The sequence below is a fragment of the Rattus norvegicus genome, chromosome 12, assembly GCF_021556685.1.
Source record: "Rattus norvegicus strain SHRSP/BbbUtx chromosome 12, alternate assembly SHRSP_T2T, whole genome shotgun sequence".
Lineage (NCBI taxonomy): Eukaryota > Metazoa > Chordata > Mammalia > Rodentia > Muridae > Rattus > Rattus norvegicus.
In genome coordinates, this window is record NC_141545.1 from 41,375,247 (window position 1) to 41,390,320 (window position 15,074).

Here is a 15,074-nt window from a genome sequence, read left to right on the forward strand (position 1 = left end):
CAGCGGAGGTGTGCACTCCATTCTCCCCTAATTACCCAGCTATTTCTTGTCACAGCCGCTTCAGGCCTCTCAGTATCTGCTTTGTGTATTTACAAGGAGCAGCTCAGTGGGGAGAGTAACCTCACCAGACCTCCATTCCAAGAATCACTTAACCCCTGCTCAGCCTCAGTGAGCCTGGGGCATGGCTCCTAGCTTCCTGACACTGGGTAAAGACACCAGGCATTAGTGCCAGAGGAAGCAGGCCCACTGTACCTGCCACAGCTCCTCACCTAGCGACAGGATATTGGCAAGCCAGTTCAGTGACAAGGTTCCTAAAAGGCACTTGTAAGCTAAAGAATCCTGTGAATGCTTTTGGCAGTCTCCAGTTTAGCAGGTCTGCTAGCTTTCTAAGCCAGGACATAATTTAGAAAAATATACATGGAGATTGAAACATCCAGGCAAGTACTGTAGCTTAGGGGCCCTCTGCCCACTGCAGCTCCTGCAGTCCCAGTTCTCAGCAAGAGGAGGGTCCGGAGGCCCCGAGTCCATCTACCTCAGTGAGGATGCTGCACTGTTACTGTTGTTTGTTGATTGAGACAGGGTCTCTGTAGTCCTGGCTGTCCTGGAACTCGCTGTGTGGACCAGGCTGGCGTTGAACTCAAGTGTCTGCTGCCTCTGCCTCCGAGTGCTGGGAATAAAGGTGAGCACCATGACTGCTCTGCACTGTCACCTTTGGGAACATAGATACCATAGAGCAGGCTGGCTTCAATCCCAGAGATCTGCCTGCTTCTGCCTCCCCAGTACTGGAGGAAAGGCATGTGAAACTGAGCTGGGTTTTGTTTTTTGTTTTGTTTTGTTTTTGGTTTTTTTTGTTTTGTTTTGTTTTTGTTTTTTTTAAAGATTTAAAAAAAAAGTGTATGGGGGCTGGAGAGAAGGCTCAGTGGTTAGAGCACTGACTGCTCTTCTGGAGGTCCTGAGTTCAAATCCCAGCAACCACATGGTGGCTCCCAACCATTTGTAATGAGATCTGATGTCCTCTTCTGGTGTGTCTGGAGACAGCAACAGTGTACTCACATACATAAAATCTTTTATTAAAAAAAAGTGTATGAGTACACGTATATATATGCATGGGCATAGTTCCTGCAGAGGCTAGAGGAGTGTGTCGTGTCTCCGAGAACTGGAGTTACAGGTGGTTTTGAGCTGTCAGGTGGGTGTGGGGACTCAACCTAAGTAACCAGTGCTCAACTGCAGAGCCATCTCTCCACCCCAGGATGTATCTTCGTTGCTAGATGGTGAAATTAGATGACAGAATGCTGGTGTTTCCTGTTTTATTCTAACATGCGATACAAGCAAGTTCACCTTCCCACTGTTAAATTCTCTCTTCCCTGCTGACCCCTAGCCAGTGTCCAGAAACATCTCTGAGGTGGATGAGGACTGGTCGAGGCCCTAAAGGTCCCACCACTGGGTAGTGGAACTTCACATTTGCACAGTGACTCTGGCTTTTGGGACTAGGAGGGGCTGGTGAAACGGCATTTGTAGCACTAGATGCTTTAGTAACTCCAGCTCTGTGAAGTCGCTTGTACCTGAACTTGTGTGGCCCGTTTACCCTAGTGTTCTGAACATTCTGTAATTGGGAGACATTTTCTAATTAAAACATTCAGCTGCAGAGTTGGTCTGACTTGTGGTTGTGGGATATTCTGGTTTAATCTAGTTTTCTTTTGCAGGGCTCTTGCCAGCTTCCTGTGGCTTTGGGTATAGAAGTAAAATGGACTAAGTATGGGTCCCTGCTGAACCCCCAGGCCAGGATAGTAAATGTCACTGCCCAGCTCATCTCAATTCCAGAGGTAGGCCTGCTGGCAACGGTCTCCATGGGCTGGGGTATGGCCCAATCTTTTTTCCCTCCAAGACAGGGTTTCTCTGTGTATCCCTGATGTCCCGGAACTCTTTTTGTAGACCAGGCTGGCTTTGAACTCAGAGATCCATCAGCCTCTGCTGAGATTAAAGGTGTGAGCCACCAGACAGAACAGCTCTAGGCCCGTTCTTAACCCAGGACAACCTTCAGCCTCACACAGAAAGAAATGTGAAGGAAGACAGAGGGCCCAGGGACAGCAGGGTGACGGGGAATGCTTATTACTCGGGAGGCGAGATGGCCATCACTCTCTGGATTTCAGTCTCTTTACAGTGGGGTCTTGGGATTGAGATGGCTGTGCTCACGTCACAGCTCCTACGTGAGGGAGGGCAAGGTAGGCAGATGATGCTGTGCCCTCTCACACTGACCCCGAGCCTCAGGCTCCTGACTTAATTTCGAGTCTTGAAACAATTCCATGATCATTCTTTAACTTGTACTCAAAAAGGCTGACAGTTTTATTTGCAGTCACAATTCTTGTGAACACAGAACTGTGGTTGCTGCTGCTGGACCAGCATAGTTGATAGCATAGTGCTCCTCACCCGCCGTGCGGCTCCTCAGGCTGGCCGTGAGGGCGGGTGAGGAAGATGATGACAGTGCTGACTCTTTTCCTTACAGCCCCTCCCAGGGCCTGAGAGGACCATGGTCATTTCCACTGCAGTGACATTTGTGGATGTGTCAGCCCCTGCAGAGGCAGGCTTCCGAGCCCCACCCACCATCAATGCCAGGCTGCCCTTCAGCTTCTTCTTCCCATTTGTATGATGAGGTGGCCCCCACACGGGTGAGTACCCATCATGAGGGCTTCCCTTTGGCAGCAGTGGGCACCTGGGCCCCAAGCTCAGGAGGACAGGAACCTCGCTGCCACTTCCCTTAAAGCAGCCCTCTGCCCTGTCCACTGCCTTCTCCCTCTCAGAAGCTTTGCTCTGCTGGGCATTGGGTCAGATGGTCCAGCACACACAGGTCAAAGGCGGAGTCACCTCTGGGAGACAGGAGGGAGCAAGCCTGATGCAGCAGTGCGTGGGACGCCTCCTCGGTGCATCATTCCTGGTCTAGTGGGAGCTGACTTTAGAACGCCCGTCAGCATCTGAAGTACAGACCTGCAAGAGGCTGTGTAAAACCATGTGCCCCAAGGGAGTTGTACCCCAAGAGCATGCTAATTGCAGGGCAGTCTTGGGGCCCTGCCGTGAGCTGGCTGGATAACTGGTGGGCTGGTGTGGGCTGCCACTGAGGAGAATGTGGTAGGCGAGCCCTGGGGAAGGAGAGCCTATTATACATTAATTGTACAGTAACTGAAAGATGCTGGTGGGTGCAGAGCCAGTTCGAAGCTGACGGTACAGCCGGATGCTGCAGTGGGGCTGGGTACCATGATGGCTCCCCAGGGACTGCAGCAGGAGAAGCTGTGGACCGTCTAGTAAAGAAAGGGTTTGCAGGATGGGCTGGCACAGGGCACAGGCTCCAGCCCCATCCCAGATGTGTGTCAAGTTGGTTTGCAAGTCCAGCTTTCTCCATTTCCAAGCAACAGAGTCCAGCTTGAGAAAAGGTTGTTATGATTCCTTTGCTGCAGGCGTAGGGCATGGACACGGAGGAGACAGCTGTGGCCATGAAGATTTGTCCCCAGCATCCAGGAGTGCAAGCCAAGGCAGAGATGGGTGGGGACTGGACCTCAAACCACACAGTTGCTCTCTGGACACAGCCCAGCTCTGGATGGAGCTTCTGGAAGGCTTAGTTCACGTTCACGTCCTCAAGAAGTCCGTTCTGTCTCAACAGCTTGCTCAGTCGCTCAATTTCTTGTTCCTATTGTAAAAGCAAACGCACACAGGGTGATGACCTTCTGAGCTACATTTCCCCCAGGCCCAGGGCTGCAGATAGCTAGAAGCTACAGTCTGTGGCATTCTGGCTGCTGAAGGAAACCCCTTTCAGGAAGGGCCCTGGGCAGTGATAGCAGGAGCAAGATGCCCAGAGGAGGGACTGGACCTGGCTCTTGAAGCCCATACTGAAGCTGAAAAGACCAAGAAGAGGGAGCTACATGTCAGCATGGGCTGGAGGGGACCGCAGTGGAACCACTTGTCTCACCTTCTCGGAGCAGCTGAATTCCAGATGCTGGATCTTGGTGGCCAGTTGGAGGTTTATCTGCTTTAACCGTAAGATCTGCCGTTCAGAGCGTGTCTTCACTGAGATGATGATACCTAGAAGGGAGAGGAGGGTTTTGGTGATGCAACAACTTCATTGTAAACGTGTGAGAGAGGGGTAGGGGGATGGGGTGCATGTGCACCACAGAGTCTGTGGACGTCAAAGGACAAGACCTGGGAAGTCTGTCTTTCCTGTCACCATGTGTGTCCTATGGCTAAACTCAGGTCACCAAGCCTAGTGGCAAGAGTCAGCCCCACAACTTGTGCTGACTCACACATAGAGTTGGGCATGTAGACAACTGTCACTGGGCAGCCTCGGTGAGAAAGACAAGGCGGTTATTTCTGAGCTCAGAGTAAGCAGCTAGGCAGTATTTCCCTATGGCCTGCATGGGTGCTGAGTCTCTACAAGCTAGCTGTGTTCCCGTTCCCCAAGGACATTTGTCCCTAGCAGTAAGAGAAAGCTGCTTGTCTTCCCTGGTCAGAGTCCATCCAGAGTGTGGAGATAAAAGGCAGGAGTTAAGGCAGGGACTCCCTGCCGTAGGCCAGCCCTGACTGGCTGACACCTGGCCTGCTGGCTTGGGGAAGCCTTGCACGGCTCCAGAGACCCAGCTCCTGCCCCACTAGCAGTGCTGCCCCTCATGCAGACCCAGAGAGGCCCAGGCGTGCACCCGAGTTACCTGACCCAGCTGCAGTGGGAGGCTTCCACCCATCTCAGCCAAGGCACCCCTGTCAGGGAGCCTACTCTGTGGCTGCACTATGTGATAAATGTAATAAATCTTTATGTCTGCCTTTTGATAAATTCATTAAAACCTTTTTTTTTAACTAGCTTGTCACCTCTGTCTCCACCTGACACAAAGGAAATGTTCCTAGTTTGCTTTTCTCTTCTCTCCAGAGCTAAACTTGCTTAGCTGTGGCCCTGCCATCCCACAGCCCCAGCGGCCCACTTCACCTTCGGGCCCTGACACACTGAGTGGGCTGTGGTGCATGAGGTACCAGCCCCTCAGAGGACACCCCCACCCCAAACAGGGCCCCACTGCCACCTTCTCAGCCCAGGCTTCCCAAGCCTGCCTCGGGGACAGCTCTAGGTGAATGCTGTGTCCCAGACAGGACTGAACTGCTCCAACTGCCAGCTAGCCACAGACCCGCAGAACCCCTGCTCCTAGACACAGGCACAGGGGCAGCGCTTGTGCCTGGACTTGGGCAGAGCAGGACTTCCTGGGTGTCCTCTCTAGAGACAGAAGCCAAGCGATGATGACGAGTGTCTACAGCAGGAGGGTCATTCGGGGGCCTCTGGGAGCCCCGGGGCCTGGGCTGTGTAGGCTGATGTTCCCCGTGTGGGGACCCTGGGGTAGGGTAGTCAGCACAGAGAGCTGCTTAGCCACTGTGTGTCTCCTAGAGGATGCCCTCCGGTGCTGCCCTGGGCACAAGTCCCACGCTTCCTGACTACCTTCTGGTAACCAGGAAAGCATGGGCAGAGGGTGAAATGGCTTTCAAGCAACCACAGTCGGCAGCTAAAGGTAACTCTCATCACTAAATATCACCGTCATACATTTCTCCCAAAACCCACGAGGTAGCAGCCATGACACAGACCAGGAATGAGATCCTGGGTATCTGGTGACTATTGCCACTGCCACCTCAGTACCCCACCCTGCCCCCACCCCGTGTAGCCTGCGAGCACAGGAGACTCACCGTTGATGATCCGGGCCACCCTCCAGAGCCGAAGCAGAATCAGCAGACCAAGAGCTTCAAAATGGTGGTTTTTAAACAGGAGGATGAGGTCAAGGACAAAGGACACCACCACCACAATGGCATCCAGGATCTCAAACTTGTGGTGGAAGAACTCCAAGCGGAAGACAAAGACTTTAAGGGAGATCTCCAGCACGAAGAAGGCCAGGATGGCTAAACTCAGATAGTGGAATACCTTCGTGGAATACTTCTGTGGAATACAGAGCAGGGAGCAGAGTCACGGCGCCGAGGCCAGGGTCACCATCGCAGGCAACATCTCCACCCTTTAGAGAGAATGGCTGGGCCTGGCTATCATCCCAGCACTTGGGAAGCTGAGGCAGGAGGATCAAAAATACTTGAATACTTCCCTGGGCTTCAGAGTAAAACTGCCTCAACTCAAAAGTAAAGATGGCCTGGGACAGCAGCTCGGTCACGTGTGTCCCCGCCTTGTCCCTACCTTGACCGAAAGATCCGGCTCAATGATCCTCAAATCCAGAAGGAGCTCAGCCAGCACCAGGAGGGCGTCCAGGACCACCAGGCAGATGATGATGACCTAGAGGAGCAGCAAGAGGCTATGAGGGCAGGACAGGCCTGGCCCCCCTTCATTCTCAGGAACGCCGGAAGTGCCCTATGGGGAGCTTGGGGAACCCCTCCCTTAGGGTCCCACAGTCTCTCCCACTCCCTGCCCCTTGGTCACCCAGTCTGTTTCTCCAGTACCAGCTCTTAAAGGAAATGCCACTCTTAAAAGGCAAATAGAGGGGGTTGGGCATTTAGCTCAGTGGTAGAGCACTTGCCTAGGAAGCGCAAGGCCCTGGGTTCGGTCCCCAGCTCCGGGGAAAAAAAAAAAAAAGGCAAATAGAGTTTAACTTTCCTTCTCTACTTCTGTGGTTCACTGTTGCTGGGGTAGACGCAGAACAGATACTCCAGATACTCAATAAGTTGTCCGACACACCCCAGCCTTGGGACTCTGAGTTCCAGAAGGGACACCCCCTCCCTGGAAAGGCTGCCTGTCCTTAGGGAGTAGGGTGGCAGTGTTCTCACCCTGTGTGCTAAGCAATCTCATCCTAGCGTGGTCAGCTAGGGCTGCATGGTCAGGGGCAATGGGGAGAAGGCAGGGCTTCCAGGAGAATGGAAGGATGGGGGTGGGGTTGTGACCTGATGGAATGGAGGAAGGGCAGGTGACAGACTGGGGTGGAAGCCTGGGCACTAATGGCAGAGGGCAGAGGGGGTTTTAGGTTTTTTTCTTTATGTGTGTTCCCATGTTGTGTTATGTGGGGAAGCCAAAGGGCATCCTCAGGAGCTCTGCCCTAGGAGGGGAGCCCCCCTACCTTGCCTTTTTTTTTCCTTGTTGAGACAGGATCTCACTATGTAGCCTTGGCTGACCTGGAGCTTCCCACATAGACCAGGCTGGCCTCGAATTCACAAAAATCAGACTGCCTCTGTCTCCCAATTGCTAGGGTTCCAAATGTGACACACATAGCCTGAGCTTACGTTTGGAGGCAGAGTCTCTCATGGGTGTGGGCTCACTAGACTGGCCAGCCAGCAAGCCTGAGGAGCCTGACCTTCCTCAGGGCTATCACAGCAGCTTCTTCTGTCTTTTACAGCCTGGGTCCTGCGTCCTCTTACTTGTAGAACAAGCACTTTCCTGACAGAGCCATTTTCCCAGCCTGGATTTTGGTTTGGTTTTTAATTCTTGGTTATTTTAGAGCCAGAAGAATCAGAAAATTCACATGCTCTAAAGCCAAGGCAAAGCCACACTGATGCGTGGATGTGTCGTGAGTGTGCTACCACGGAGTACAGACATGATCCCCAGGAACGATGCAGCCTGGGGTTCTCCTGACACAGGATGGGCAGTAACAAGAAGACTTGGAGCTGGCTAGTGGGAGCTACACAGTGTTCTATGCACTGCACACCACAGAAATTGGTACTTTCCAAAGATTAATCTTACATCAGGCCTCTGGTACCTGAAGTTAGAAGAGAGAGAGAGAGAGACCATGAAAAGACACTTGGCCTCTATGAACTGATGCCCCTTCGTCTGGCTGCCTTGTGTGGCTAGGAAGGTCGCATCCCTTTGTTAACCCACATCCTGCCCTGTGGGGTGTCAACTGCAGGGTTCACACTGTGCCCGACAATGGGCTTGCGACGCCAGGTGAGCTGAGGGCTCAAGCTCTGGCTGCCCCTTGTTCAAGATGGAAGAAAGTTCCAGACCCACCTCAGACCTGCCTCCCCTGCAGGCTGGCTCACCCATGTCATGCCTTTATTATGCCATCGTACATGACAAGTGACAGCACACTATCACTATGTCCTGCAGATCCTACCAGCAGACACAGCAAGAGTCCTGAACCCCTGCCCCCTCCTCCCATCCCACCGGGCTTCCATCGAAGATCTGTAACCAATCTGGTCACAGCCTGTCCACAATCTTGCTGCTTTCTCCACAGGAACCTTGCCACCCTCTCCACCCTTAACCAACTCAGGCCTCTGCCTGAAACATGCCCTTCCACCCACCAGACCTACTATGTATGCTCAGCCTTGTGTGTCACATGACAGTCACCGACTACCAGACTCCCAATTTCTGCCTGCAGGGGACATCTTGCTGGCTAAGTAAGCATTTGTCACCCCTGCCAGCCAGCTTGCTGCCATCCACAGTAGGTGCTATACTGTCCTCTCAGACAATAAATATCTTGATGAGAGTCAGACCCAAGCCCAGTAGTCAGAGGGGTAGAGATGAGTGCCTTTCAGAGACAGGGACATGGGGGGACGGCCGGGGCTCCCTGTACAGCTGGAAGGAAGCTGCCTCCCTCCACATGCTCAGAAATTGCAGGTTTGGGATTTCAACCCCAACAACATAATACCACGTTTCTTGCCACAGCCGCAAAGGGCTGGCGAGATGCAAGGGATGCTGGGTTGTTGGCTTTAAGTGGGAGAAAAGACAAACATTTTTTCCCTCCCTGAGAACAGGGTCTGTGGTGAGACTGAGGCTGTCTCTTCCTGCTTTCAGTAGGGATTTGGACTCAATGCCCAGAGTGGCACCCCCAAAGCACCCTCCTGCCCTGTGGTACTGGACTGGACAGGGGCTGTATCTATCCCTGTGCATTCTTTGGTCTGTTGTATACTCCTGGAGGCAGCCCTGCTTCTAGACACTTGTGTGCCACCTCTGCGCAGAGACAGAAGCTTTCATGGGGCTAGAGAGCTAGCTCAGAGGTTAAGATGCTCACTGCTGGGCTGGAGCGATGGCTCAGTGGTTAAGAGCGCTGACTGCTCTTCCAGAGGTCCTGAGTTCAATTCCCAGCAACCACATGGTGGCTCACAACCATCTATAATGAGATCTGATGTGCTAGGGCTTCTGGTGAGTCTGAAGACAGGGACAGTGTACTCATATATATTAAATAATCTTTAAAAAAAAATGCTCACTGCTCTTTTCAGTTCCTAGAACCCCCATCAGGTGACTTACAACCACTCTAGCTCCAGGGGATCAGACACCCCTGACCTCCCTCTGAGGGCTCCAGCATACGAATGATGCATGCACACACATACAAATGAAAAATCTTTTTGAGAAAAATTGCCCTTTGCAATGTTGGAACAGATGGCTTCCAGAGTTCAGCTCAACTGTTTCTCTCTGAAACCAGGAAGTCCCCTCCCTCTCCCTGTGACAGCATCTGCACAGAGGTGGTGACCGTGAGAGCCAGCTGGTGTGTGTGTGTGTGTGTGTGTGTGTGTGTGTGTGTCTGTCTGTCTGTCTGTCTGTCTGTCTGTATACATGTAAAAATCAGAGATCCACGTTCGTGTCTACAGTTCCTCTCTCCATTTAATTCTTCGAGACAATCTCTAATGGAACCTGGGTCTCCCCAACTGGCCAGTGAGCCCCAAGGAGCCACCTCTGTCCCCCTCCCAGTGCTGGGATTCCTGGCAAGTACTGCAACACCCAACATTTTCCCTGGGTGCTGGGGAACCGAACTCAGGACCTCATGCTTGCATAACAAGCACTGTACCCACCTTAACCTAAGCTTCCCCAGACCCACGTGTTCTTGGGTCCAAGAGCCAGGCATGGTGATGAGCTTACAGAACAGGGGGATCCTCATGCCCTCATCCAGGAGCAGGCACTCTGGAATGAATGCTCTCCTAGTGTACTTTGAGCATATACACAGGCCAATTCCTTACAATGAAAATAACTAGAGTAAAGTAACCATTCACAGATTGCCATAAAGATCTGCGGCAGTGGGTACAGTCACAAGGCTGTGCAGCCGCCACCACTGTCTACTTCTAGTCTATTTCCACCACCCCAAAAGGAAATTCCCTTCTTTCTCAAGCAGCCACCCCCTCTCTCTTTTCCTCTCTCCCACAGCCTCCCATCTGTCTACCCAGCTGGCTATGGTGGACGGTTAGCTATCTGGCGTCCCACGCAACTGGGACCTTCCCTATGTGGTCTGTCACTCAGGTCATGTTTTCAAAGTCACACCATATGTATGCATGTCCTTTGTCATGCCCAGGTCACACCCTCTGGAGGGACAGAGACAGGCCACAGAATGGCCCCTCCCCCCACTGCTAATACAGGTCAGACCACAGAGCATAGACCGTCCAAGGTGCTCAGAAAGCACCTGTGGGATGCAGAGGCAGCAGCGGGCAGATGGGGCTCCCACCTTAGTGACCTGGTGACCTCCCTCTCTTTTTTTTTTTTTCTTTTTCTCGGAGCTGGGGACCGAACCCAGGGCCTTGCGCTTCCTAGGCAAGCGCTCTACCACTGAGCTAAATCCCCAACCCCACGACCTCCCTCTCTTACCTGAAACCTGTGGGAACTGAAGAGTTTCCTTAGCCGGCTCCTGAAGTCCAGGGATGGCCTGGGTGTGGAGGCAGAGCCAGCCTCAGCGTCTGGGCCCACAGCACTGCCCTCGCCCTCCGCAGACGTGGGGGCGGGCTCCTCCTCATCCTCCTCGTTCTCCCACTTCTTGTAGTTGACATTCCAGGTGTGGTAGTCGTCCCCCACCACTGTGAAGTGCTTCAAGAACCTGCTCATCCTCTTGGTGGGAGCCACCTTGGTTCTGCGAGTGACGGCCTGGAGGGGCGGGACAGAGCAAGCACTTGAGGTTCCCCAATGCCGATGCCCTGTGATGGGGAGTAGGGCCCAAAGCAGGCCTCAGGGTGCTCAGAGCAGCCTAGCCCAGGTCAAAAAGGTGGGGTTTTTAGGGACACTTATTTTTGGAACTTAGAATCGCAGTTTACAAGGGGCAACAGGAAACCCCAATCCGGCCAGACATGTCCTTGCGGTCTGGCTGGCAGTCATCAACGGTACTACAGCCCGGACTCAGCATAAGGCCCACGTGTAAGTACCAGAAGAGCTGTGCACTCTCAGAGAAATGAAGGGCTAGTGAGAGCAGAGGAGGAAGTCTCCAAAAGTAAAAGTAGAGTTTCACAGAGAACTCAAAGAAGTCGCCCCTACGCTCCCCAGACTGCCTGGATGCACAGGCAGGAAAGGGGTTCTCCCCAAGTATATCCAGCAAGGTGCCACACACCTGTCACCCCAGCAACCAGCATTTAAGGGGGTGAAGAGTTCAAGGCCAGCCTAGGCTACATAGTATCTCAAAAAAAAAAAAAAAAAAAGAGAAAGAAAAAAAACCATCATGGGCTATCCCACTGTGTACTCAGCCTGCCTGTTTGTTTTTTGTTTGTTTTGTTTTTTTTTTTCCTTTTTCTTTTTTTCAGAGCTGGGGACAGAACCCAGGGCCTTGTGCTTGCTAGGCAAGTGCTCTACCACTGAGCTAAATCCCCAACCCCTCAGCCTGCCTGTTTTAATCTGCCTTAAAAGCAACAATGTAGCAACTAACCTTCCTTGCCCTGGATTTCCCGTGGAATCAGCTTTTACAACCTAAGCCAACACATGGCTGTAGTCTTAAGGACTCTTCCACGCCCCTGACCTACAACAACGCATGTGTGTCCTTGGCAGAAAGAAACCTTCTATAATGAGATCCATTCATGGACACTGGTTGGTAAACAGTGGGGTCAGTTGGAGCCAGTAACTTAATCTTTATCTGGAGAAGATGTAAAGTGTCCCATCCCTTCCCTGGATGATGTTTTCTGTCACTGGTCAATTGAAGACAGAAGTCCTTTGTGGGGGACAGACAGGGCCACCCAGTAGACACACGTGGTCACACAACAGACAATACACAAGTTACACACAGTCACACTCAGGGACAGACAAATGCATAAGACAGTCTCCTCCAAGCAGGCACGGGTTCCCACAGAACAGAAGATGGAGGAAACGCGTAATGGAGAATTCAAATCCAAGGGAAAGTGCTTTTATTAATTCCCCCCCCCCCCGGTGCTTTTATTCCTTTCCTTAATGTTTTGTTGGTGACTCAGTGTTCGTCACTAAAGTGTATAATCTATAATCCACGTAGGTGATTCTGAAAGTTCTGCCTTTAACCTCTGTTCCTACCATGACCGGCTCCCACATCTCTAGACCCAACATGGCTCCCAGCTGTCTCCACCTAGACAATTCCTATAACCCAGGAGGTGGAGAGAACCTTCTCTTGTCCTTGGATCACCACAGGGACAGTACACGCGCACACACACACACACACACACACACACACAGATAAGTAAATACATGTAATTTAAATGTGTTTTAAAGCTCTGTATGAAAGAATATGTAGGGGTTGGGGATTTAGCTCAGTGGTAGAGCACTTGACTAGCAAGCGCAAGGCCCTGGGTTCGGTCCTCAGCTCTGGACAAAAAAAAAAAAGAAAAGAAAAAAGAAAAAAGAAAGAATATGTAGAAGTACAGGGACATGCTTAGAAACTATGTGTGGAGCTGGAGAGATGGCTCAGCGGTTAAGAGCACCGACCACTGCTCTTCCAGAGGTCCTGAGTTCAATTCCCAGCAACCACATGGTGGCTCACAACCATCTGTAATGGGATCCGCTGCCCTCTTCTGGTGTATCTGAAGACAACTACAGTGTACTTATATATAATAAATGAATAAATAAATCTTTAAAAAAAAAAGAAACTATGTGTGGAAAATGTGTCAGGAATGCACAGAGGCAGGAGCATGACACAGGAAGTAAGAGATTCTGCCTCCTGGCCAGTAACTGGGGCTGCCTTTCCTTCCTCCATGCTCAGGAAACGAAATAAAACACACACTGTGTTCCTGATAAAGGAACTGATCCCACAGTTTCCCCAACTTTCTGCCTGGAGGAACTTTCTAGATGAGGAAATGAAGACTGGTGCTCAGGGAGTCTGCAGCTCCCTCCCTTCCTCAGGGATCTCAGGGCAGGGGAACTGAGACACAAAAATGCACTTTCACTGGACCCTAAATGTCACAGATAGGGGCAGATGATGCAATGTAACTCAGGAAACAAAACAAAACAAGCAAACACCTCCCCTGAGACAGTGTCATTTACAGAGAAAACTTGTTTCTAGTTATGGTCTGGCTCAACCCTAGCAGACATTTAATCCCAAGAGCTTTCTGTAAACAGAATTGAATAACGTCAACCACAGGCCAAGAGGTGGAGAAGTGAACAGAAGGAAGAAGGGACAGTTTTAGCAGGACAGGTATTCAGAGATGTGTTACAGAGAAAACAAGCCAGATAAAATGAAGACAGAATGAACCAGAGAATGAGAAGGAGTCAGAAGATTAGAACAGACTGCCAGAGTTAGTTTGAGACCAAGCAGATTAATTCAATCAGAAGCCGAGAGAAGCCAGACTGAATCAGTCAGCTAGGAGAGGACTTTGAGCCAGCCAGCCAGAGTTCAGAAAGGACCAGGAAGGGTGAGCTTATTCAGCAGTAAGTCTCAGAAACTGAAAACATTCTAGGCCTAGATAAGATTGAACAGAGGCTCGAAGCTTCCAGGACCAGGGCTCGGCCAGCAGACAGAGGCAACAATTACAACAGGTGAATAAAAACTATTTTAACAGTGAGAGGCAGAAAAGCTGCAGAGACAACTGGAGGCTGGTTGAGGACAGCCAGAGAAGTCTTCACAACCTCCAGGCTTCAGAGGGAACTCCAGAAAAAAAACCAACAGACTGACTTCATCCCACAGACTCATCCTAAGGAACACACCTTGAAAAGATCAGCCAGGGGGCCACGAGTTGGCTCAGTGGTAACGGCACTTACTCTAAGCCTGATGTCCTGAGTTCAATCCCCATGACCCACATGACAGAAGGTGAGACACCCATAGGGTGTCCTCTGACTTCCCATGTGTGCTGTGGTGTGTGTGTGTGTGTGTGTGTGTGTGTGTGTGTGTGTGTGTCCCTCCATATATGAATAAGTAAATGTAAAAAGGAAAAACTCATGGTTCCATTAAAGGAAGAAATCAGCTGATCCCTAACTAAATGAAATGACCCCTATTGAACAAAAGTCAATTCCCCATCCGGAAAGACAACAGCATGTGCTGAGCAAAACAGGTGCCATATTGTCCAGCATGTGACAGACACCGATCAACAAAAAGATGCAGGAAAACGTAGCCCACACCTACTCTGAACTCAAAGTGGACACACATGATAAAACTGGCCACCAGATCAGCTGTAACATATATATCCAAAGACAGCATGGCAGCAGGGACTAGGAATACAGGCGCTTGGGAAGCTGGGGCAGAAGGATTGAAAAATTAAGGAGAGGAGTAGCCCACGCCTTTAATCCCAGCTCTTGGGAGGCAGAGGTAGGTGGATCTCTGAATCTGATACCAGCTTGGTCTACAGAGCGAGTTCCAGGACAGCCAGGGATATACAGAGAAATCCTGTCTCAAAAACAAAAACAAACAAAAGGCCCAGGAGGGGGGGAGGGAGGAGGAGGAAGAGGAAAAGGAAAAGAGGGAAGAGAGAGATGGGAGAGGGAGAGAGAGAGAGAGAGAATTTGAGGCCAGCCTGGGCTACACGGTGAGACACTGAAGTGTGTGTGTGTGTGTGTGTGTGTGTGTGTGTGTGTGTGTGTGTAGGTAGAAAAAAGTCACTGGCTTAAGAGCCAATAGTGATTGCTTATAATATGGTACTTGGAAGCTAGAAGCACAAAGATCAGGAGTTCAAGGCCAGCCTTGACTACATAGCAAGTTCTAAGCTAGCCTGAGCTATACAAGACCCTGCCAAAAACCAACAAAGACAAAAAGCAATAAAGATATAGGAAGGAACCATCGGTTCCTGAGAGACAGAGCAACTGAAAACACCAGTGGGAGGTTTGGGGAGACTTGTTCTCCACACAAGCATCAGGACCTGAGTGTAGATGCCCAGAACCTTCCTAAAGCCACACACAGCAGCACTGTATCATCCCAGCATTCCTGCAGCAAGGGGAGAGAGCAACGAGACAACCCCTGGAAGCTTGTGAGCCAGCTACCCTGGTGTGCCCACTG

At 51.2% G+C, this 15,074-nt stretch overlaps 2 protein-coding genes across 5 annotated transcripts in view; one reads left to right on the forward strand and one right to left on the reverse strand.

Moving 5' to 3' along the window:
• Positions 1–4,836, forward strand: part of Tctn1 (tectonic family member 1) — a 33,126-nt gene extending 28,290 nt beyond the window's left edge. Inside the window, exons 13-14 of the mRNA NM_001401130.1 lie at positions 1,704–1,823; positions 2,504–4,836. Of these exons, the coding sequence (NP_001388059.1) occupies positions 1,704–1,823; positions 2,504–2,647 (264 nt within the window). The 3' untranslated portion in view covers positions 2,648–4,836. The remainder of the gene's footprint in view (positions 1–1,703; positions 1,824–2,503) is intronic.
• Positions 1,292–15,074, reverse strand: part of Hvcn1 (hydrogen voltage-gated channel 1) — a 30,540-nt gene continuing 16,757 nt past the window's right edge. For 2 of the 4 annotated variants that reach the window (NM_001431735.1, NM_001431736.1), the window contains exons 4-8: positions 10,517–10,789; positions 6,197–6,292; positions 5,704–5,950; positions 3,959–4,071; positions 1,292–3,679 (exon numbers count right to left, since the gene is read on the reverse strand). In NM_001431735.1, the coding sequence (NP_001418664.1) occupies positions 3,608–3,679; positions 3,959–4,071; positions 5,704–5,950; positions 6,197–6,292; positions 10,517–10,789 (801 nt within the window). In that variant the 3' untranslated portion in view covers positions 1,292–3,607. The remainder of the gene's footprint in view (positions 3,680–3,958; positions 4,072–5,703; positions 5,951–6,196; positions 6,293–10,516; positions 10,790–15,074) is intronic. The other 2 variants (XM_087578437.1, XM_087578436.1) reach the window with 1 other exon arrangement.